Source organism: Melospiza melodia, chromosome 1, assembly GCF_035770615.1.
Source record: "Melospiza melodia melodia isolate bMelMel2 chromosome 1, bMelMel2.pri, whole genome shotgun sequence".
In the NCBI taxonomy this organism is placed as follows: Eukaryota; Metazoa; Chordata; class Aves; order Passeriformes; family Passerellidae; genus Melospiza; species Melospiza melodia.
The window spans coordinates 111609793-111633666 of NC_086194.1; the positions used below are offsets into that span (position 1 = coordinate 111609793).

General features: G+C 42.2%; 2 protein-coding genes across 6 annotated transcripts in view; one reads left to right on the plus strand and one right to left on the minus strand.

Moving 5' to 3' along the window:
• The window catches only part of ANKS6 (ankyrin repeat and sterile alpha motif domain containing 6), a 40573-nt gene extending 31715 nt beyond the window's left edge, over positions 1-8858 (minus strand). For all 5 annotated transcript variants that reach the window (XR_010028804.1, XR_010028802.1, XR_010028807.1 and 2 more), the window contains exons 1-4: positions 8503-8858; positions 4633-5132; positions 2329-2373; positions 457-661 (exon numbers count right to left, since the gene is read on the minus strand). Coding sequence is in view for 1 of the 5 variants with exons in the window: in XM_063164366.1 (XP_063020436.1) it covers positions 457-661; positions 2329-2373; positions 4633-5132; positions 8503-8858 (1106 nt within the window). In the remaining 4 variants the exon portion in view is untranslated. The remainder of the gene's footprint in view (positions 1-456; positions 662-2328; positions 2374-4632; positions 5133-8502) is intronic.
• Positions 8859-17022: 8164 nt separating this feature from the next.
• The window catches only part of GALNT12 (polypeptide N-acetylgalactosaminyltransferase 12), a 47237-nt gene continuing 40385 nt past the window's right edge, over positions 17023-23874 (plus strand). The window contains exon 1 of the mRNA XM_063164392.1: positions 17023-17402. Coding sequence (XP_063020462.1) covers positions 17023-17402 — 380 coding nt within the window. The remainder of the gene's footprint in view (positions 17403-23874) is intronic.

Genomic DNA, 23874 nt, shown 5'->3' on the forward strand with positions numbered 1-23874 from the left:
CGCCTTGGCACTTCTGGCCATTCCCTCGGGTCCTGTCACTGATCACCACAGAGAAGATGTCAATGCCTGTCCCTCCTCTTGCCCCCATGAGGAAGTTATAGATGGCAATGAGTTTTCCTCTCAGACTCATCTCCTCCAGGCTGCACAAGCAAGTGACCTCAGCCATTCCTCACACAGCTTCCCCTCAAGGCCCTCCACCATCTGTGTTACCCTCCTGTGGACATTCTCTAATAGTTTAATGCCTTTCTCATACTATGGTGATTAAAACATGATTCAGATCTGCTCCAAAAAACTGAGGGCAGTGCAAAAGTCATGAGAAACTGAGGTCATGAGTCTCTTAATTTTTTTTAAGACCTCTCTGCTTCTACAGTCAGTATCAAAGACGATTTTTTCTATTGGGATGTAAGAAAAATTAAATTTCTTTACTGCTAGACACAAAGAGAGCACATATCTTACCCATGGTACGTGGCCTGCATTAGTGCTGTCCAGCCATGAACATTATCCTGCTTATCAATATCAGCCTTTTTCTCAACGAGGAACTGAACAAGGGGCAGCTGTCCAGTTACAGCCGCAATCATTAAGGGAGATGCACCATCAACAGTGGTAACATTAACCTGACTCAGATCTTCATCAATGATGTCTTTAACCAGCTGAAAGTTTCCTGTAAAACAGTGATAAAACATAACCTAAATGTTGGTTAATTAGTACATCTTTCCAGCTGACATAAAACTGCATGAGGCACTGTATTTTCCTCATTTTCTCTACCTGTACACTTATGGCGCAATCCCATTGTAATAATTATTTTCTGAAATGAACGACTAAGGAAGGTTGTATAAACTGCAGTGCATCCTGCATGTGAAGACACAAATAGGGAATATTTCTATTAAATTGCCGTAAGATGATGTCCTGCAAGGAAAATTGATGATGCTCAGGCACCATTATTTTTCCTTCAAAGATCCCTGTTCCATTTCCACAGGCTGCACTCACAGAAAATCAATGATTTTAGAATCAAAGTAGGTGGGTACAAAGGCACTCTGAAAGGTGATGGAGGTCATACCTTGCCTTAAACAGGTAGAATAATGCCTTGTCTCACACTGACTGGTAAGTTCCTCTTACAAAGATAGTTCACTGATTCTAAAAACTTTTACTGATAGAATTTCACAACCTCAATGGTGTTTATTTCAGTGCTCAGCTTTCTTATATTCTGAATTTTTTTTCTGTCTCCAGTATTCGAACTACGTCTCCAACACAAAATTTCCCTACTCCTTGCTTAAGAGTAAAATCATTTGTTGTCATTAGTCTGCTTTACAGTTCCTTAAAAGTTAATCTAATTTTCAGGTTTCCACATAAAGGAGCTGGAAGTCACTTGAGTTCTTGCCTAGATTACAAAAAGCAGTATGAAATATGTTACTGAATATATTTGAACAAGGTTGAGGGTTTTTTCCTAAATCTTGAAGTAGGGCTGCTTTTACAAAACGTATGAGGTAGTCAGGATTGCCTTTAACAGAGAACCTAAGCTCACCTACATCCTTTTTGCTGTCCTATGGCAGGCAAAACCAGGGAAGAAGAGAAAGGAAAAAAAAGATCTCTGTGATTGTGTGTACCAGCACAGGTACAGGGGCAAGAACAAGCAAATCAACAACTTCCATGCAAATGGAAAAATTTTCACCTTTAATAAAACCCTTCAGATGGTAAACTGCTTCACAGCATAGGCTGCTTTCAACTCAATCACAAGCATGAACATTTTCCTTGGAAAGTCGTTAAGAATCCCAGACAAACCCTGCAGCCACTTGAATGCACTCACTGAAACTCACACCCACCAATGCCACTCAGCTAATTTCTTGGAACAGGACTACTTTTGGTATGTTCCAATTTGGCAAAAGACAGTGGGTGGGTTTTTTAACACAGACTCACAGCAAACTTTGTTAAACAGAAACCCTGGAACCTACAGAGACACCTACAGAATGTCCTCTGAACCCCAGACACTCCTTAACCTAGTGAGTTGCTTTTTTAACAGGGCTGCCATCCATAGCCAAATTTAAAAATAAAGCCAAAACTCAGTGTGTCGACCAGTATTCATTTGGCCCCTCCTATGCTACTTCTTCTGACCCAGCACTAACATCTGTAAATCTCAAAAATCACAGGGGTACAAGAAGGGCACATGATCACCCTAAAAATCTAACAGACTTGAGGCTTTCCCAGGAAGATGTTTTGGTAGCTCACATGTGAAGAGCAGGAAGAGAAAAATCATGTTTCCCACACTAGCAAACAGACATGCTCTGAAGTTAGAAAAACTAGACAGGGTGGAAGAATCATGACAGTACTCACCCATTTTCAAAGCATGAAAGACATCAGGTTGCCTCTTTTCTGCATCTGAAAGAAATATAAACATTTATATTAGCAATAAAAAAAAATACCAAAAGTCTCTAGTAGAATTTTTATACAAAAAACTATTAAAAATTTAAAGTATTATAAAACATATGTTTAGGCATATACTGAATAAGAACAAAGAAAGTATTGGCAAGTTCTGTATTACCTTTGGGAAGAATGAATCACCTGTATAGTTCTCTGAGCAGAGCTAAAGCTAGAAACTATAATAAGGCACCAGCACAGGCTTTTCAATTTCCATTCTCCATCAGGATATTGTATTTGGAAACTCTTTTTTTCCAGCCTGGAAGTCTAAAATATCCACTAAAGAATTACAGTATGGCTTTGTGGCCTGGTAAAATCGCCTGTACAACAGTGAACACTCAAATTGTATGGGATTATTTTGAAAGATGACTCAAAAGGAGTTTTACAAGCTGCCCCAGTTTTATTTCCTCTTGAGTATTTCCAGGTTAATTTGTAAAGGTCACAAAAATAATAGTGTCAATTTAACTATGCAGCTTGTTATTTGTGAATTAATATTCTTCAGCTCCCAGATAATCATCCCCATAATAAGAACTGTAATTATTACAAATTGTAATACTTTGAGTGAAGAATCATTCTTTTTACATGGATTAACAGCGCTTTGAAAATTCTGACACTATATAGATGAGGAAAAAATAGTGACATATTTTTCACCTTCCACTCATGCCAGAAAATACCATCCTCTATCCTCGAAATTATTATGGACAAATTATTACTACAGAATCAATGGGGTAACAAAATTTTATGAAAAACAAGGAGACACTGAGAGATTTCGTGAGCCAATTCTGGCATTTTTATGAAATACAGAAAAGGTTTATGTTCACAGCTTTACTCCAAAGGAAGTCACCTTAATATGCTGAACAAAAGGAATTGCTGAAAATTCCAAAATACTCCAAGAAACTCTTATTTTAAGACCAGGAAAGAGAGTGATGCGTCCTACATTTTCTCCTGATTCAGAAACTGCTCTTATAGAAGGAACTGCGTGTATGAGCTCACCACTGCAAAACAGATTTCAAAAGACTAGTTTAGGAAAGGACCAGGCTCCATTCTTGTAATGTGGAAACCCTGGAGGAGAGGCAGCTTCAGGGAGCAGGAGACCATGAGAAGATGCCAGAAGGAAAGACTGAGATCTGAGTAGAGCCTAAGTAAGGACAGGGACAGAAGGCAGGTAACACTCAAGCCATTCCAGGCAGTAAATTTGCTGCTGAGAACAGCTGTGGGAAGAGAGCTGCTTTCTCCTAGGAGGCAATTCACCCTATCTATGGCAATGAAAGAAGGAAAAGTTCCTTCTTTCCTGTCTTCCATATGACAGAAATGATCTTTCTTCTTCACAAGATATTCAAGACTCCAGTGCTAGGAGGAAACTTGAAGTGTGGTCAAAAACCAATGCAGAAATTTTTGTGGAAGAATAATGTTTTTACTCCTCTCTCTGCCCAAATGAGTTACTACCCTCCTGATGATGGAAATTCCCCCTCAGCAGAGGTGACAAACATCCATCTGCTTTAAAGCAAGTCCAGTTCTCTCACTTAAACAGAATCCTTCAATACTTTAAGTTGAGGCCAACTCTGCCTGAACATACATCCTGTATATGCAAACACATGGACACTCATGAATTCCATGGATCTCTGATTCTGTATATTGTAAGCAACTGATGTCTGTTCCTCAAGGTCATGACCAAACATCTACAATCAATCAGTCCTGCCTGGCAGCATGGCTGGATGAAATCTCTAGAGTTCCAACTTAACCTATAAGTCAATCACACCTTCTCTACAACAGAAACAGATGTCTGATTTTTGTTCTTACTTCTTTAAGTACAAGGGAAGCTTGACCTGCAGAAATGACACCAAATCTAGACAACAGTTTTGGACATGTCCATATGGCAGTGGAAAATGATCTTTCTAGAGCTAGCCACATCCTTATCTTTCATAGCAAACAGTACAAAGCTGGAAAATCCAGCTCTACCAAACTCTCTTGTTAAGCACTTCCCAGTGCTGGCTTGCATAAATATCTTGAAAAGTATCCCCAAAACAGCCACATACAGACAGGAATCTTATCCTGCTAACATGGAAAAAATTTGCTGAAGTTGGGCACTTGTACCTCAGCTGAAGTAGGTGTGCCTGCTCCAACATTTTCAAAATCCAGCTGCAAATTACAAAGAACCTCATGGCCATACAAAATAAGCTCCTCAATTTCTAAAGTGAAACACAAAGTAACATTCCATACCTGCCTGAGGCCTAATCGTTGTGAGAGATTCCAAATAGTCCTTCATGTCTTTGTGTTTGAAGCCAACAGAGATTTCAAAAGGTGTTTTATGTAGTACATTCAAGTGATCAGGGTTGGCACCTTTCTCCACGAGCTGCTGTGCCATGCTCACCTTTCCACTAACAGCTGCCAGCATTAAAGGGCTCCAGCCCATTGTCTTTATGGTGTAGTTACAATCAGCTCCCCAGTCTAGCAACAGATGCACCACTGCCTCATGTCCATGCTGAGCAGCTGCCATCAGTGGAGTGATATCAGGAAGGTCATCTCTGCTGCTGTTAAGTACATTTGTGCTAAAATGGTCGTAATTGTCCACAAATGCTCCAGATTCCAGCAACAATTTCACCATGCTGACATGACCGCCTCTGGAGGCCATTGTGAGGACACTGGCTCCTAACTTGTTCTGTGCATTGAGATCAGCACCATTCTCCAGCAAGATGTGGGCCACGCTTAGATGTCCAAACCTTGGAAGAAAGAGACACAAGGGAGAATTAACACCTTGGACTGCAAAACCCAACATCCTCCGAACCTAGAAAACTTCATTACCAAATCTGCCAATTGACTAATACATACACTGTGAGGGATCATACAAGCATCTCTGAATGTGACAATGGGCACCCTGCTGGAGGAGACCACTCATCAGCTGAGGACTGTAAACAAAACCATTCCACATGCACCAGTGACTGTGCTCATAAAGCAGGCACTTATCAAAGAGGACGGTCTGCTCAAAGCAGCAAAATGCCAGCCTCATTTTCTGCTGCAGGCCACCAAGGTACCAACTCATAACTTCCACAAACCAATGTCACTTTCAGGCTCTTTTTCCACAGATGTATCCCATTAACAGATCAAAGCCAGTTTGTTTCCAGAGATCTTTATTAAGTACCATCATTACTGAACATCTGGAGTAAAAACTGCAGTGTCAGTGCTAACTAAGGAAGAAAAAGACCATTTTATCAACTGGAGAGTCAGTCTTCTATATTTGCATTATCCCTTGTTTTCTAGTTGCGAACCATCAATGAACTCCCACAATATAAGAAGACTTCGGGATTACAGATGTGTCCATGAAGCTCAGAGAAGAACACGGTGAGTGGCCATGACTGTTGTAAAGTTAGCTGAACTTCCCTCAACACCAAGGGGACCAGAGAGGGTCTTTAAGAGAAATGGCTTACCAGCAGAGTGGGACAACTGGCCATGTGAATGGCCTTCCCTAAAACAATCAATGGAAATTATTCTGCTCCTCAGTCACACACACCAGCATGGGGGGAAGCATCAACACGGTTCAGCCCAACACCAAGCACCAAAATGAAATTAAATTAAGTGTTAAAATAGTAAGGTCCTTGAATTGGCTTCCAGCCAGTTATTCCTTCCTGATAATTGGGAATACCCAGTGCGTAAATTGACAAAAGCAGGCAGACAGAACAACCACAAACTCACTCAGCTAGAATGCAAAGAGTAAATTTACTTGTTACCTCATGAACCTGGGGACCCCCAAAGCAACACACAGGCAGAGATACACAAGTGGAGAAGCAGGCACCATAACCAGTTCATGCTAAAGGACCAATGGCCTGCAGTTCACACAAGACTTATCAAGAATTATTCCTGGCTCCAAGGTCACTTGAGTGATTTACAATCCTCCTCAACAGTCTTGAGGTTTTTAACCCACTCCTTCCAACACCCAGCGCTGTGATGATGAGCATACAGGGACTTGTAACAGGCGTGCCAAGGTGTCTGGTGATTCAACTGTCTGTTGCAGTTGCTACGTCAGGCTTGCGCTATGATTTCAAGACACTGCTGTACTACAAGGCTAAATTAAAACCCTGTGTAATATTAAGTATCTGCCAAGAAAGAAATATGGCACCAAACCCTCCTTGTGTGAAATATCTACAAGAACTTGGTCAGAGTAGTGAACTCTGACACCAGCTTTACCAGAAACCCAGCTTTGATATCGCTTGACTATCAGAGGCTCAGCTAGTTTGTCAGTAAGCAAAAGGCAATCAGACAAGCAGGAGGTTGGGGTTAGGGTTGCCAATTATCAGTGAGAAAATGGCAACCCCATATTTAAACAAATATAATACCTTGACGAGATGTGTGCATCGTGCTCTTGTTGCAGGCATCATGCACTACTGCATGCCCATGCACGTTGTGGTTAGCACAACCCAACTTTGACCCTGAAGGCAACTTCTGTACATTACAGCAAAGCAAACCTTAGTCGAGGAAACCCCAGAGAATGCTACTGACCACTTAAAGCAACCACAGCCTCAAAGTCCTTCGTTTCCTTCCAGAGAGTATACAGTGGCAGGAGGAAGCCTCTGGAGCTTGTGTACTCCCTAAATCTACCCTGTACCTTCACTGCATCACCTCAGTAGAGCCTGCAACCCCTGCACACAGTTAATTTTATGCATATATGCTACCTCCTGTCCAGCTGCAATACAGCTAATCACAGCTAGAAAATGAAACAGCTACCTAAGTCTGAAGCCTACCTTTGTACAAACACCAGGCTTCCTTTCTGGTTATCCATTAAAAAGAAGAGAAAATATGCTCTTTTACTTTACACTTTTCAGCAATATATACAACGCTTTTCAAATGTCAGCCAGTAATTTCTTGAAATCAGTGAGAGTGTTTTAGTCATCTGACTTTATTGTTTTTAGGGAATGAGCGTATGGTTTTCATTAAGGGGAAAAAAAATCTGTCTCTGCAATTTTTTCCTTTTCTTTAAACCTTCATAAAATAACTAAATTGTTGAACCTTGTCTTCCTTGTTCTTACTGGGAAACCAGCTGTGTGACTCATTCTTTGGGAACTTTCTATGGCCATTAATTGAAAAGAGAAATGTTGACTTTGAAACAGATTATTTTCTTCCAAGTATTTTGAAGTTATGAAATTAAAAAAAAAAAACAACCAGCCAACAAAAAACCCAAACAAATACAAACAACCCCCCCTCAAAAAAAAAAAAAACCCAAAAAAAAAAAAAAACCAGAAAAAAACCCAAACCAAAACACCACCAGAATAACAAAAAACATTCTCTTGATTAAGCATTCCGTTATTATAGGACAGCAATGCCCTCCAACCCTGCAAAACACGCCAGTGAGCCCAAGGTGTGCTTGTAGGAATAAAGACAAGCACCAACCCCAGCAGTGGCAACACGGGAACCTCCCACGGCCCAGCAGTGGGTTACACAGAGGAGAGCATTACCGATGCACAAAACAAGCGTTTTGTCATTACAAACCCTCAGCAATGATTTTCCCTAGCCTCTGGCAAGCCACCTCGGCACACATGGGCAAACTAAGAGAAATTGTTTCAGTTCGCTACGTGCATATACCTATTGTCACAGAGGAGAGCAGTGTTTCGTGTTCACGTTAGCTCCAATTTTGCGCTGGCTAAACCAAGGAGCAGCAAGCAGTGCTTCAAATACCACATTCTCAACATGAAAAGTTTCTAATGCCCCAGGACAACACTTAGCCTACTCTACATGGGACAGCCCCTCCTCACCCCCGCCCAGGGACGGGAACAGGCGACCGCTCCGATCCCCGGGACAACTCAGGGCTCCGCTGGCACCAACCCACCGCGGCCCTCAACATGGCGCCCGCCCTCTCTCCCACGCTGGCCCGCCCGGAGCTCCCCGGCGCCCTCCCTCGGCCCGGGGACCGCGGTTCGGAGAGCGAGGGAGCCGAGCGCCCGCGGCAGCCCGGGGGCGGGGAAGGCAGAGCCCCGGCGGCCCTCCCTCCCTTCCCCGCCCCGGGGCTGCCGCCGACTAGGCCGGCGCTCTGCGGCGAGGAGGGATGGCGGTGGGAGACCCGCACCTCGGCCCTGATCCCTCCCTCCCTCTCTCCCGTACCTGGCCGCTTGCATGAGGGGGCTCCATCCGTAGTGGTTCCTGCTCTGCACCGAGGCGCCCTTCCGCAGCAGGAACCGCACCAGCTGCTCGTGCCCCCCGGCCGCGGCGAACTGCAGCCCCGTGTTGCCGGCCTCGTCCGTGCAGTCCACGGGCACGGCGGGGCTCGGCGGGGACGACGCTTCGCCGCGGGGCTCCGCCGCCGTCTCCTCGGGGCCGCACGACGAGGAGGAGGGGGCCGCGGGGTCGCCGCCACCGCCGCCGGGCAGCCCCAGGAGGCGTCGGGCGGTCTCGCAGTCGCCCTGCTCGCAGGCGCGGAGGAAGAGCTGGACCTGCGGGGGCACCCCGCTCTCCCCCATGGGCAGCGCTGCCGGGCCCCGAGCGGCTCGGCCGCCCGCGACCGCCCCTCCGCCGCCGGGAAGGCAGCGGGGAGGAGGGGACTCGGCCGGCAGGAGGAGGCCGGCCCAGGGCGGCCGCAGCGCCCCGGCCGCTCTCGCACGGCGTGAAGGGGGAGCCGGGCTGGGCCGCGCTCCTCGGAGCCGGCGAGGGTTGTCCCAGCCTGGGTCGGGGGTCTCGGCGCCTCTCCTGCCCCGCTGGCAGCCCCAGTGGTGTCCCTCCGCCTCGGCCAGGCAGCGCCGGTGTCCTCACGGTTCCTGCCCCCACGCCAGGGATTTGTGAGCTCTGGCCTGCGGCCGTTCCGCGCCGTTACTGGCTGCCGCGCATTAAATGTCCCCGCATTACGTGTCTCTGTGCCCGCGATCATGGCAGCATGGGGCTTATTCCTTCGCTGTGGGGCTTATTTTCACCTGACACAACAATTCCTTTTTCTTGCTTCACAGCGCGACTTCCTACAGCCTGGCGCGGTCTCTCTGTCAGCCCCGCTCCGTGTACCTGTTACTCCAGCCTTTACTTACACCGTCCTACTTTATGACTCCTTTAGCTCCAAAGCGGTGTCTCTCTTCAATGAAATACAGGACTCAAAGTTCACTCTTTTCCCCTACAAACACTCGTTTCCCATCTCCTGACAGCGCTGATTAGTCTTTCAGTTTAAAATCTTTGTACGTAAAATGCGAATTTCTTGTGTGTCTTCTCTTCAGTTTCAGCCCCCCAGGAAATCCTGAAATATCTTCTAGGTTAAACTGATTTCACAACATCTAAAGCAAAGCAAAAAAGAAAAGAAAAATCTTGAACTTTGTAACTCAAATGATATCATGTTGTGTCCCTATATATAAAATCAGTGACTTCAATGGCAACACAGGGCACTTGTTATGGAATGGAGAGTTTGGGGATGAGAAGACTAGGAAAACTTAAAAGGAGTGTAATACCACTAAATCAAATACCACGAAAATGTAGCCATCCCCTGGTTTTAGGCAGTGGTATTCTTATCTTCCAAGTTACACAGCTTTTTGGCTGTGATACACTGGCAAATCCAGATTGCCAGATCATCATGGCAAAGGGCCAAACTTATTACACTTGGAGAAAGTCTACAGCAAACAAGAATCTTGGCTGTGGTTATGGACACTTTTCCTTTGGGAAAGTACCATTCATTAAAAAAAATGCATATTTATCATTACAGAAATAATAGAACAATTTCCTGGACAGTGCACGTATTCAGGGATACTTCTTTCATTATAGATAGCATGTAGAATATTTAATTCATGTAGAATATTTAAGCATGTATCACCTACATTTATGTTAAATAATTTTCTTAAGCATAAAGGAGCTTACAGTGGCCATCAGCAGAATGAAGATGCATGGATAAGGAGAATTTTGGTCCAGCCAAAACAGCTTACAGCCATTCTTGCATTATAACAGTATGAGAAGCTTGCTGTTGTCAATAAAGCTGGATGGTGCAATTGACTCTTTTTAAGATTTCAGAGCCTGGAAGAAGGGAATGGCAAGAGTGATTAATGCAATACATTATTCATGATGGAAGAAAATTGGGTCATACTTACCATATCAAAGTGCCTGCTCGGATATTGTCAAATTAGTGACAGGATCACTCCAGTTTATCTTTGAGATAAGCTACTCAACATGTTGATCCTACCAATTTATGTTATGTAGCTGATGGTTATGCTATCAATTCTACTAATGGTTTCAAACGGCAGACAAAAATATCATGAATGGAATTAGAAGCCTATCAGCAAAAGATACAACGCTTATTTTAAGAAGTTTATAAGACATAGGAAATATTTGATGGGGTTTAAAAAATGAGAGGGAAAATTATTTGTTCTGAATTCTGCTGCTGTCATCTGATGGTCATTATCATCTTCAGTTGGCATCCTAGGCATTTATACTGGTATGATCACTCAGGATTTCTGTCACTGACTGATGACCAAGGCAAGGAAAAATAATCAGATTTCTTCTGAAATTAATAAACTGCTATGGAATATTCTCCTGGATGGTGCAGTACGAAGCTCTTTAGAAAATACTGGACTTGATTTCTTCACCAATGAAAAAACAACCTAAGCCTTTCAAACAGTTCATTAGGATAAGATAATGGAGAATGCTTAGTTTGGAAGATAAGATGGGACAAAATAAAACCAAGATTCTCTGTGTGTTAATTGTTCAGAAGATTTGTCCAAACTGCATCTTTCTCCAGTCAGTGAAAAATGCATTGATTTTGACAAGAAATTCATTTACATCAGTTCTATGTTAATTTGTATAGGTCAATGTTAGATTGCTCAAAGGTTAAAATAATTTTAAATTACAGGAAAAAGCGCTAATGAATGAAGAAATTAATGACTTTCAAATAATTAAGATGAGAAAAGTGCAAGGAACAGAACAGGCCACCAAAAACGGCAGGACTACACATGTCAGGAATCAACATCTGTGAAACTTCTCTAACTTAAGTCTCCACTGCTGATGATCTCATAACACCAGCAACACCAGAAAGGAGATACAAGCTTTATTGATGCTACTCATCATATAATGTGAAACAAAAGAGATAAATTACTTAGTCATTGTTCTTCAAGACTCAGAACTAAGCATTTGCCAAACAAAGCCAAGGAAACCATTAGAGCATGTAATGTACCTGTGGAACTAGTAAAGTAAGTATAATATGGCAAATGAGCAATGATACAGAGCTACAAATTGGCAAGGTAACAAAAAATTCCATTGCTCTTACAGTAGTAATAGGATGTAATATATTTGGACACATACTACCTCATATGTAATTCAGGATCATGTAATAAGGAAAACTGTAAAAATGCCATCATAATCAAAAGCCTCTCAGAAATGTAGAAATGCAAGTAGTCAAGCAATCTGTTCCAAAGAAATCCATAAAACTAGAAACAGCTGACTGACTTATAATCTGCATTATCAAAGTGTGAGGATGGTGGCATCTCAAATCCCCAAGTATGATGGCTTTTTCATGGCAATTTAAGAGGTAAAATACTTATTTTCTACTGTAAAATCTTACTGATGTGAATCACAAGAAGGTCATACTTCTGAGAAAAAAAAAACTGAAATTTTAAATATGTCTTTTGTGTGAAGACACTTATGTCTGTCTTAATGAAAAAGAAGACATATATTAGAAGTACCATCAGAGAAAAGGAAATGCTTCCTCAGTATCACTGGACTTATATATGTTTACTGTGGTCCTTCCAGGCATAGAAACAGGAACAACGTTGGAAAAATTATTAAAACCAAATGGTAGTAAGTAGCTACAGTGTAGAGTGACATCGATTAATTTCACAACGTAATATCTGCTTGACTTCTTGGTTCAGAATTTTAATCATGGTCTTCTCTTTGTCTACTATGACCAGCTGCATTACCTTTATGAGGAATTTACTTCATTGTTTCAGAATATGCCATAATTTTGACAAACTTTCAAAAAGTATTTCCAACTCAGTATTTTAATTCATTGTGTCTGCATGAAATTCTGAAAAATTAGTCAGGTTTCCAACATAATATATCTTCCTTAACATCATACCATACTTTGTGAGCAGAACTGCAGTTTTGTTCCAATACTTTCTGACAGCTAAGCTTCCTGGCTTAGGTTTCCTTTATGTACCTTATCTCCACTGCCTGCAGTTCATGCTTGCTATTTAGTTTAAGAGAAAAATTATATGCCAGCAGTGCATACCTACAGCAAGCAAATATTTTGATTGATGGCTTTGACATGCATGTTCTGACTCTGTTTGTCTGTCCATCCTGGCTTGTATGTGACCTTTTGAGCAGGCATTTTGTGTGTGTATTTTATCTATGGGTGCACATACATGTTCTACAGAGATCTGCAAACTGGTGCAGCTGAGGTCTTGCCCAAGTAATCCACTGAATGCTGCCTCATCTTATTAACCTGTCACTAGGAGAATTTCACAGCATTCACCAGCCTGATAGAAGATCCCTGAAATAGGCAACAGTTTCTACCTCAGCCATCAAGTCTGTGGTTTTATTTTGTTTTCGTTTTAGGGTTCTTCCTCTCAATTCCTTGATCTCTCTGCCTCTGCACTATACACCCAGCTTCCCTGTAAAACAGGGTTCCTGCTGAAGTACCGAGGACCCTTTGGCCCTGGGGAAGCAGGGTGCGGCTCATTTCGTGTTTTGCATGCACTGTGCAGCTGTCTCAAATAAAGAGACTTTCAATCCAAACACATTTATTTAAACAAAAAAAAAAATCCTTGGCAGTGGTAGTGCAATAGGCTGAATAATAATTTTTAAAAATATTTTTGCTAATAAAGGAGAGAAAGAGCAGCCAATGTGAGAACTTTGGGGAGGTCTTGCAGGGCAGTGCACAGTTTTTATGCACATTTAAAACAATGGTGAACAATGACCCCATAGGTCCAATGCTTTTCGCAGGGAGTATGTTTTATAGCTTGGATGATTCTTCCTCTCCTTAAGCAAATTTCCTATCTGTGTCCAAAGTATTTGTACATGATGGTTCCTGTCATAGTCTTCTGATTTTTTTTCTTTAGAATATGTAAGCTTTGGCATTTTCTAGAACTAGGAACTTTATTCTGAAATACATTATTTGAGACTTTATTTTTACCTGGAAGTGTGAATTTAGGAAGCTGTTTAACTTATTGAAAATGCAGTCTTCCCACTCTATTTCTATTTGACATTTTTGCTTTCTACACACAAAAGAAGAAAAAAAAGAAAAGTTTCTATGAGGTGAATTTTAAATATTTGGCAAATTTAATAGCTCTGTTTTTTCTGTAACGTATATATCATCACTAAAAATAAGAATACCTTTTAATAACTATACAGGTGTTAAATAGTTCATCATATCTTACCTCTTTAGGGATTCCCCATATGTAAACATAGTCCTTCAATAAGCTCATGTATTTTAGGTGAACTAAATATTACCAGTATTTCAAACATATTTCAGAGAGCAAGAGATACACCCTTAATTTCAGTTATTACATTAACTATTATGTAAATTCTTGTGGACAATTGCATATTGTTGTCATTAGTCTTTTTCTCTTAGTGCTTTTTGAAACAGTTAATATTTTGGATACTTTTTGAGGAGAAGAAAACATTTTCTGTTTTTAAAAATAAACTTTTAAAAGCCATTAATTATTCTACTGATCTTTTGTTTTATTTGGACAACTAAGGACACAATAAATATTTCTAAATAAGTAATTAGAGTTTTTATATGATTTGTTTGGTTACTCTACTTATCTTTGCTTGAAACTCCTGAAGCACTTGAAATTATAACTCACTAAACACTAAAAAGTCGTAACAAATTATTTTAACTTCCATTGTTATTCAACCTGAAAGAAACAAGAGAACGGCTTAAAAGGAACTCTTCCACGAAAATTTTGCTACAAGTTTTATGGCTAGCAGTAAACTCATTCATTTGGCTTGTTGATTGCAGATTTTTTTTTTTTCCTGCTGGGGCCTATTTGTATGTTCAGAGATAATTCTTTACACCTTAACTATTTCAGCCCAGAATGTTCAGTCTTCCCATCACATTTACATCCCAAAAATGTTTGAAAAAGTTTGACAAAACATGTTTTTACCTTCATATTCTTTACATCTTGTACAAACTTCTTTGTGAATGAAAATAATCGAGTCTTTATGATTTTTGCATTAGCCTCATTCCTGTACTTTCTCTTGATGAATTTCCTCTGGTTGATGTGTTTGGATGTGATCCCCAGGGAACTCCTGTGTACTCACAATACTTCAATTCCCACTGCAATGGTCATCACAGAAAGTCTTCATCCATTACTTTGCCATAAGAGCGTTATTACTGCCAAGAGCAGTTCTGTAATTTTTGGTTCTCTGATTCCCATTTTTTTGTTTCGGAACTTGTTTTGGTCATGTGATGATGTTCTTGTGCTTCTTCCATATTGCTCTAATACTTAAAATACTTATATAAAATACAGATTCTTATAATATTTAAGAACCTCTGCAGCAGAACTCTCTGTTTTTTTTTTCTTGGGGTCTTTTTGTTTTGTTTTGTTTTTTTTTTGTTTTTTTTTTCTCACTCTCCTTAGGTAACTCTTAGTCCTACATTTTGCTCTTCCAAATCTCCTCAATAACTTCTTTTGGGAGTCCAGGAGGATCTCTTCTCCTTTGATTCATTCCAGGAATGGACTTCCTTTATGCAGAAAGATGGTGAGCAAGGAGAAAAGCAAACACTGGGCATGCAATAATTGGTGCCACCTGACTCTTCAGACCCAAAATTTGCTAGACACAACATCCTTTATATGCAATGTAAATTCTCATGTCCAACATATTGATATTTAGTAGTTTAGTACAAAGCATATTGAAACTAGATTTATGCCTATTTAATTTCTCGTGATAGCTAGCTGTATAGCTGCATAAGAAATAATCTGTCTATACAGACATTCATTGCAAATTCACCTAAATTCCTTGATTTATACTAGCTTGCCACAATCAGAATCAGTCACTGGTTTTCAGCACCCTTCTGTCCAGAGCATGGCCCCCACAGTAGTTGAGTCTGCATTTGTTGTCACATACAATATTTATTATCATGTAAAATCAGAAAGAGCTCATAGCTGTATGCTCTGACCCTGATAGTGGTGACATTTTTATTTTTTCCCTTCCTTAGTGTTAGTTTCACTCACTCCCCAGTAGCGCTGGTGAGCACCGCCCAGTGCTGTGTACTGAAGTTCTCTCTCTGGGCATGGCCAAACTCCTCTGCTGGGCTGATCTTGACAGGCCTCCAACTGCAGAGGATGTTGCAGTGAACATGGAAAATGCATGGAGCAAATAACGCCTCGAAACCAGTTCCAGCTCCCTGCTGCTAATGAGAGAGAAACTGTATCCAGTTATGTTACATTTATGTTGAAGTATTTCAAACGCAAAATCAGGAGCTCTCGTGTAATCTCAGGTCTCCAGATCACAAGTTTAGGCAGATGGGGCTTCATACTGTTAGGGGCTGAAGTAAAACAATCAGTATGGATATGTTGTTGAGTATGAAGCAAGTCTGAAAGTTCTGACTAGTGCTGCTGTTGTTTTTTTTCCTCCATGATTCTGTCAAGCCATAGAATGAACTGCCTATTATGTGTATAATAAACTTGGGATTTTCACTAGTATTTTGGATTTCTCTCAATGAGGCCATATTGGTTGACTTTTTTCAACCAAGAACACTCCTTTCTTCAGCCAAAAACCTTGTCATTAATGCCTATGGTTTCTTAGCCCGTGTTCTGCTCTACTTCTGAAGCACGTGCTATTCTACAGGCACCAGAATGGATGAAGCCTGGTTTCCTATTTGTTCTCTTTGACCCCTAAGCTCTTCCTAGTCCCTCTGAGGGAAATAACTTCCCTTGTTGTCCTGCAGTTCTGAAAATTTCTGTCCATAGACAGCAAGTCTTGGGGCTATCTCAATCACTTCCAGAGGCCAAAGCAGCTTGCTGTGGCCCTGACAGCTCAGTGCCAGCAGATCTTTCCCTTGCTGGGGAAATGGCATATCCACCACGCAGTTACCAGCGCTTATGAAGGTCTCTGAAGTTTCAAGGCAACCAGATCACCTTTCCCTTGAAGGGTGACAGCAAAGGCAACATGCTTTCTTCCCTCCTCCCTGCATCCCAGCTCTGTGTGATCCGGCAGAACTGGGATGGCTTTCACTCCCTCCTTGCCCCGGTATGGGTCAGCACCAGCACTGGTTCCACCGGTTGTGTACCCAGGGTGAACGCGGAGCAGGTTGGAGCTCCGTGTGTGCCTTCCCTGGGATGCCGGAACCCTCGGGGGCCAAGCAGCCTTCCGAGCCCCGGGAAACTGCGGGACATCGTTCCCGGGAGGCGGCTGGCGGGCGGCAGGGGCGCAGCACGGCCGGGGGACAAGCGGGGCGGGTTCCCTGTGCTGGGGTACCGCTCCCCGGCCCGCAGCAGCGCCGAGCCCGGCTCTTCCGCGCCGCGCCCCTCCGGGCTGGCCGGCGGCGGGGCGGGGAGGAGGGAGGAGCCGGCGGCGGAGGAGCCGTGCGGGCTTCCTGGCGGGGCAGCGCTGCCGGCGGGGCGGCCGTCGCGGCGTGGGCAGGTCCTGAGAACTTCGCCGAGCCTGCCCGGGGCGGAGGCGCGCCCGTGTCCGTGAGACGGCAGCCGCCGCTCGCTCGGCATGGCCGGCCGCCTCGGCCGCGGGATGTGCTGGGGCAAGCGGGGCCGGGGCTGCCGGGGCGAGGGCGCGCTGCTCGCCCTGGGGCTGCTGGCCGCCCTCGGCTTCCTCGTGTGGCGGCACGGCTCGCCGCCCCTCCGCGCCGCCCGCCGCGCCCCGCCGCAGCCCCCGTCCCCCGACCCGGAGCTGCTGCGGCGGCCGGTGTACGCCAAGCCCGCCCTGGACCCGGGGGCGCTGGGGGAGCTGGGCCGGGCGGTGAGGCTGGAGCTGAGCCCGGCCGAGAAGCGCCGCCAGGAGGAGAGCATCCGCCGGCACCAGATCAACATCTACCTGAGCGACCGCATCTCGCTGCACCGCCGCCTGCCCGAGCGCTGGCATCCGCTGTGAGTACCGCCGAGGGCAGGTGGGGCCGGGGCACGGGAGCCGTGCCTGCCGCTGCTGCTGCTCAGAGAGCCGCTCCGGCCAACCGGAGTGTCTGCTGGCAGCAGGCAGCGCGGGGTAGTCCGGTCTCCCTCAAGTACCTCTCGCTCAGGAGCGTGGAGGCTTTTGGAAACTGTCCCATCACAAACGCTCTTGGATCACAGCGTTCGCTCTCAGAGTTGAGTTGATTGATGACTTTGCCAGGCTGCCGCACCTACACAAGGCAGTACGAAGTCGCGTGTTGGTGGAGTGTGTACAGGTTGTTTCCCCACCTGTAGCCCTGGTAGTGTGTTTTCAGTCCTCAAGCTACGCTGCTCTGTCATGTTTCTCCTGCTGCTGTCCCCTGGGTCAGTCACCATGGGCAGCAGCATACTTTCTCAGTCACTCCCAGCTTTACAAATGTTACGCTTCCCAGATTTCAGCTGTGCATTGTATTCAAATGTCTTAAGACACACAGTTTAAAGGAGATTGTTTTATCAGCAGTTTTACCAGGAGTGAGCTAGAAATGGTGCTCACAAAGGTGGCTAACAGTGGGACTGTGCTTGATCCGGGATGCATGCTTGCTGGGACAAGGTGCATTTACTAATTACATGTACGGTTATGACACCAGCGGCAGATAATGGCACAGGCAATTGCAAACAAAGGCTTAGATAATGTTTGATGAGGTGGCTCACGTTTACGGGCAATGGCTCAGTGTGAAGCCAGCGTGGCACAGCAGGTCTGACTGCTGTGCCCTTGCGCAAATACTCCGGGTGGCACCTCTTGGGCTGTCCTGTGAGAGAGCTGCCGGCTGGTGAGAGGAAGGGCCAGCCAATTAAGGGGATATGCTAGCTGTCACAGGGGTTGGGATGGAGCCACGGCTGCTACTGACTCCTCACTTCTGTTTCACTTGAGCTTGGCTTCAGCTGGTTTGTTTCATTGCAGCCGGTTTGTAGGATATGATAGCAAAAAGCAGTGGAAAAAGCAGGGCTCTGGCTCTCCCGGGCATTCACTTCACGCCCTGTGTCCTGCCCAATGTTTCACCAACCCTAATTGTAAGTGCTGAATCTAAAGCATGAATATTAGGATGGCTTTCAAAAAGTTGCAGTGCAAATGCAAAGCCTTTTGATCATAAGTTTAAGCCTGACACTAGGCTTGTTTTACTTAGTTATTATTCCCCTCTTATCAGCAGTCTGTAGACCATAGGTCAAAAAGGACCATTTAAATTTCATTTCCATGGGAAGAATTAAATCATTTCAATGAGCTGTTTTGGACTTCTGCCATTTCCCTATGACAAAGGGTGTTACAAAAAATGGAAGGTCACAGTTGTTGAATAGGAGAATTATAGATGGGTGTGGGTGACTATTCTAGAAATGAAAATAATTTAAATAGATTTTGCTACAACAGCAGACCCTTTTTGATTTGAATATATGGATGCTGAAATGACAAAACGTATCCAAACCAGAAGAATCACAGAAGCATCAGTGACATAATCTCAGAGATAATTGCCTTCTGAAGCTGGGGCTGTATTGTACTGTTGGCAGGTGCTTCATGCCTTTGTGCACAGTTAAATCTAAATTATGGCAAAAATGTCACAGAGCATCTCTCCAACTCACACAGCAAATGTAAAAAACTTTCCCAAAGGCAATTTTGCAATGAAGTGTTAACTCCTTCTCTCAAGAAGGAAGACCATGTAAGAGATTTAAGTAAAAAAACTCCATAATAATAAAAAAATTGAAGAATTTATCACCAAGCCCAGCCCACAGCCATAGAAAATGCATTGCACTTAGTTCCAAGATTAGAGGTTATACAGTTTGAAATCTCAAATCTAGGGAAAATTTTTTTCTTTCTTTTCTTTTCTTTTCTTTTCTTTTCTTTTCTTTTCTTTTCTTTTCTTTTCTTTTCTTTTCTTTTCTTTTCTTTTCTTTTCTTTTCTTTTCTTTTCTTTTCTTTTCTTTTCTTTTCTTTTCTTTTCTTTTCTTTTCTTTTCTTTTCTTTTCTTTTCTTTTCTTTTCTTTTCTTTTCTTTTCTTTTCTTTTCTTTTCTTTTCTTTTCTTTTTGTAATGCTTGACTATATGTGACCTTTAATGGACATTTTGTTGATGGGTGAGACTCCAATTATGGGAAATAAGTAGTAATGGTAGATGGCAACTAGACTTCAGTGGTCCACCAAAATCATGCAAAGGCTAAATTTTATATGTGATTAGTGAGACAACTTTGGTACCGGAAGGTGACAAATGCACCATTTTTTTAGTGGAGTCCCAGCAGAGAACCAGAGAACTGTGTGCTGGCAATCCTTGGATCTTTTCCAAGGCATGTTATCTACAAACTGTGGTAAGGGAAAGAATTAGTAACAGATGGGAGGGTGTGATCTATTGAGAAAGTCAACAAGGCTTTTGTCAAGGATGACGTGTCTTACAAATCTATAGGAGTTCTTTGAAGGTCTTAATTATATGGATAAAGAAGTGTGTTGTTACTTGATGAGTTCCTTAAACAACTGTGAAATAATGTGGAAATTCCTTGCATTTATAAATAACTGAGTAGAAGCTGCAAAGCAGTTTTGGGGTTTTTTTTGGGTGGTTTTTTTTCCAGTTTTTTTGTTTGGTTAGTTTTGGTTTTTGTTGTTTTAAAGAGCAAAGGTAAAGTCCCACAGAAATCTGTGTTGGACTCAATGCAGTTCAACTTACAGCATGGCTTTCATAAAGAAGTGATTAATTTACAGGTCTTCAGCCTGAAAGACAGGTGGCCTGCTGGAAGTGTATCTCCTGCAGGATTCCTGCAACACATGGTTGATGCATGAAAATGGATAAAACAAATTCTGCCACCTCCCTGTTCCAAAAATCCATTTCCTGTAAAGCATAGTCCATCCACTAAAAAATTTAAATCAAATATTCAGGAGGTATTGATGGATACTATGCTTGGAGACTCTGTTCTGGGCTATGGGCTTTTGGTCTGTTTCAGCATATTCTTGTGTGTGTGGAGGCAATCTGGAAATTTTAGATACCAAAAAAATGGGAGAATAAAAGGGAAACAGAAACAACATTACCACCACCTGGATGCCCCAACACTCCTTTTGATGTTAATGTCCTTCCACACTGATCAATGAACCCACTCTGTGTGTGTGAATTGGCGAAAACATTTGAATCCAATGAAAACTAGAGTTTTGCTAATAAGATAGAGAGTATCTGAGCCAGTAACCTGATAAATGTGATATGCAAAATGAATGCACAAGGTGTTGCTGTGCCAGAAACACGTGCCAAAAATCTTTTCCTGCTGCTGCATGTTGTACACCCTGGACCTGCCATGGGAACAGAAGTGTGGCAGGTATTTGCTAATATCTATGTCTGGTAGTACTGTACAGGAAGAGAAGAATAGTCTGGCTGAGATTACTCTCTCAAATAATGTATTGATTGATGATACTTGACTATGAATCCAAGAGGTTTCCAATATAGACCTTTCTCCTACTAATATATTCCTGACAGTGAAAATATTCAGCAAGTTGTTATTCCTTTTTTGTTCCCACCACCATAACCTGATTTTTGTGATGACTGATTCTGTTTCTATTGACCCACAGACCCAAAGAACTTGACAACTACAATTGTTGCCTTTAGACAATTTCTGCTTCCTTTAACTGTCTGAGCTTGACATCAGCAACTGAAAATGTGTTTCATCACACAGGAATTGTTTAGTTTTATTGCAAGTATACATATAAACAAATAAACATTATTTATTAATAATCTATAAAAATATCCACTTGGAAGAATCTTATGGATAAGAATGTAAGTTACTAAATGATGATACAGTTTATACAAGGCTAGAAGTGAAATAAGCCATTGGTTTAGAGAAGGATGGAGGTTGGAAGGAAACTTTGAGGTGTCTAGTCCAACTTTGAAGCCTCCAAGTATGGACATTTAATGATGTTTGAACACCTCTTTACATGCAACATCACTGCCACAGTGATTTATTTCTGTTTTTGTCCCCTGATTGTAAGGTTGTCTGGATGGCTCAGCTCGTCTTCCCAACATCTACCCTTCATTTCTTGAGTTTGTACTCATAAAGTGAGCAACAATTGCAGGAGGTTTAAAACCAGCAAGTGTCTTCTGTCAGACTTTGACTTACTGAGGGCCCTGTTGGGGCTGATGCCCCCCTGTAAGTGGGTGTGATGAGCTTGGGGCCATGGGTTTGGCTGCTGCTGCTGCTGCTCTGCCTTCCTCCCCCTGCAACGACACCTCAGCATTGTGTCCCATGGGCTTCTCCTTGTGTGCTTGTTTTACAGGACTGTAGGGCTAGGCAGACAACTGATATGTTCTCTTAGCCTTTTACAGCTTATTACAATGTGTAAGAATTACATTTCCAGTTTTTCTACATGAGTTCTTTTAGATTAAGGGCTTTATTCAAGCATTGTTTCGGATTTTTAGGCATTCTACTTTTTCTTTCTGTATTACAGTAGGGATGCATTGCTCACTTATTTTGGGGATAGTTTCTGTCAAAGCACACAAGTTGCTTTTCAGCTGACTCTAGGTACAAAAGGAGCAAGTCAGGACTAGGCATTTTTGTGCTGACTCAGCATTTCATGTTTTCTCTTTCATGGTAGAAGCCTGATTCAGCCCTTGGGACTCGTTTTACTTGTGATCACAAGGAAATGGATTTTTAATTCTTTCCGGTCTTTCCTAAGTAGCCACAAAAGCCCCCAAAATATTGAATGTGGTCTGCATAGTATTTTTCAGCTATTAAAAAAAAAGTTTTAGTGGTTTGTTCTTTAATTCTAGGTAATCTTTTGTGTTTTGGAGAGATTCTTTATATAATTTTTTTTATATGTGTGATTTTATGTATGTCTGTCTGTATATCTTTAAGTGTCTTTATATAGATAGCTAGATATACACGAATCCTCAAATTCCACTGCCACCACCATTTATGCCTGTCATTTTATTTATTTTGGGGAAATATTATGTTTGACTTTACCAAAACAATCTTGTGCTAAGATTGTTTTGTCTTTCAATACTGTTTTTCCTGTTTGTTCCCATAATTGAATTTGATTCTCCCAAAGTCTCTCTTCTGTGGTTTGTTTTGTTTTCTGGGCTGTAAATACTAAATTATACCAGGATGTTTGTCTGATAGTATCTTGCTAGCAAGTTCCAAGAATAAGCCTTGGTACTAGGTTTCTGGCACATCCCTTCCCTCTAAACCATCACCTGATGGTGCACCTTGTGCCCAGAGCTGGCTTTGGCACGGGTGCTCCCAGCTTTGTGTCTGATCAGGAGACACAGCACACCACTTCTTGCGAGCCAAGGCTTTGCATTAAACACTTAAGAGTGTGTTTGGTGTAGTGATTTTGGAACACTGTGGTCGCTTGTTTGGTGTTAGGATATTTTGGTTCGATTTCTGAGCTTTTTGGAAATATGTAATTGGTTACTAGTAACAATATTAATTATAATACCTTTTAGTCATTACTTTAGTGTTAGTTGGCAGGATTTCTTTAATTATAAACAGGCTTTAGACCCTCAAAGCAATGTTTCTCTAGGACATTGCATTCTTTCCTCAGACAGTAAGTGTGGTAAAAATAATTCTTCACTATAGTTGGTTTTTTTTTGGGTTTTTTGTTTGTTTGTTTTGGTTTTTTTGTTTGTTTTTGCTTTTCTTTTTTAAAATAAAAAAGCTTGCAGTACAAAATGAAGCAATGCTTCCACTATTGCTTTGATATTCAGGATACTTTGCTACTTTTGTTTCCTGTCATCTGTAAAAATGTGTCACTTTTCATTGTCATTATGCTTTTAACAACCCCCAGCAAATATTTTCCAGAAGAGCTCACATGATTATTTTTCACCGCTTTCCTTTCCAGCTTCTGGTAGACTTCCTCAACTTCCTTTGACATCTAGATTATTGCTTGGTTTCAGCTGATGTAATTTTTAAATTGAAAAAGTTCTCAGATCAGTGATTGATGGCAAGCAAAAATTGATTTAAAAAAAAAAATTCAAAAGCTGCTCTCATTTAAACAATTGTCTATAAGGATCAGGTGCATCCACACCTTATTTGTAGTGATGAATACAATAGCTTCTTTCAGTTATAGCTTTGCAAAATATTTTTTCTTGTCATGAATCAAATTACTCACACTAAAGTAAGTTTTTGAATGTAGGTGTAGGAAATAGTATGTCTCTGTGGAAAGGTTAAGTGTATCACACTATCTTGGAAGAAAAGTGAAAACATTTGAGCAAAATGCAACCACTGTTTCAGCTCAGCAAAATAAAACAAAAATCAAGGGGGTTTCCTCACTGTCACATGCAGAATTTCCTTCTCATCTGCACATCCAGAATCTGGATCAGTTAGGAAATTCTTTAGTATTTCTCTAACAATTTGGAATTAGGAGGCTCTATGGATTTCCTAAATTTGTGGATTTTAGGATACAGACTTAGTAAATTCTCTTACTTGTTCTTTCTAGACATTTATTTCTTAATGTAT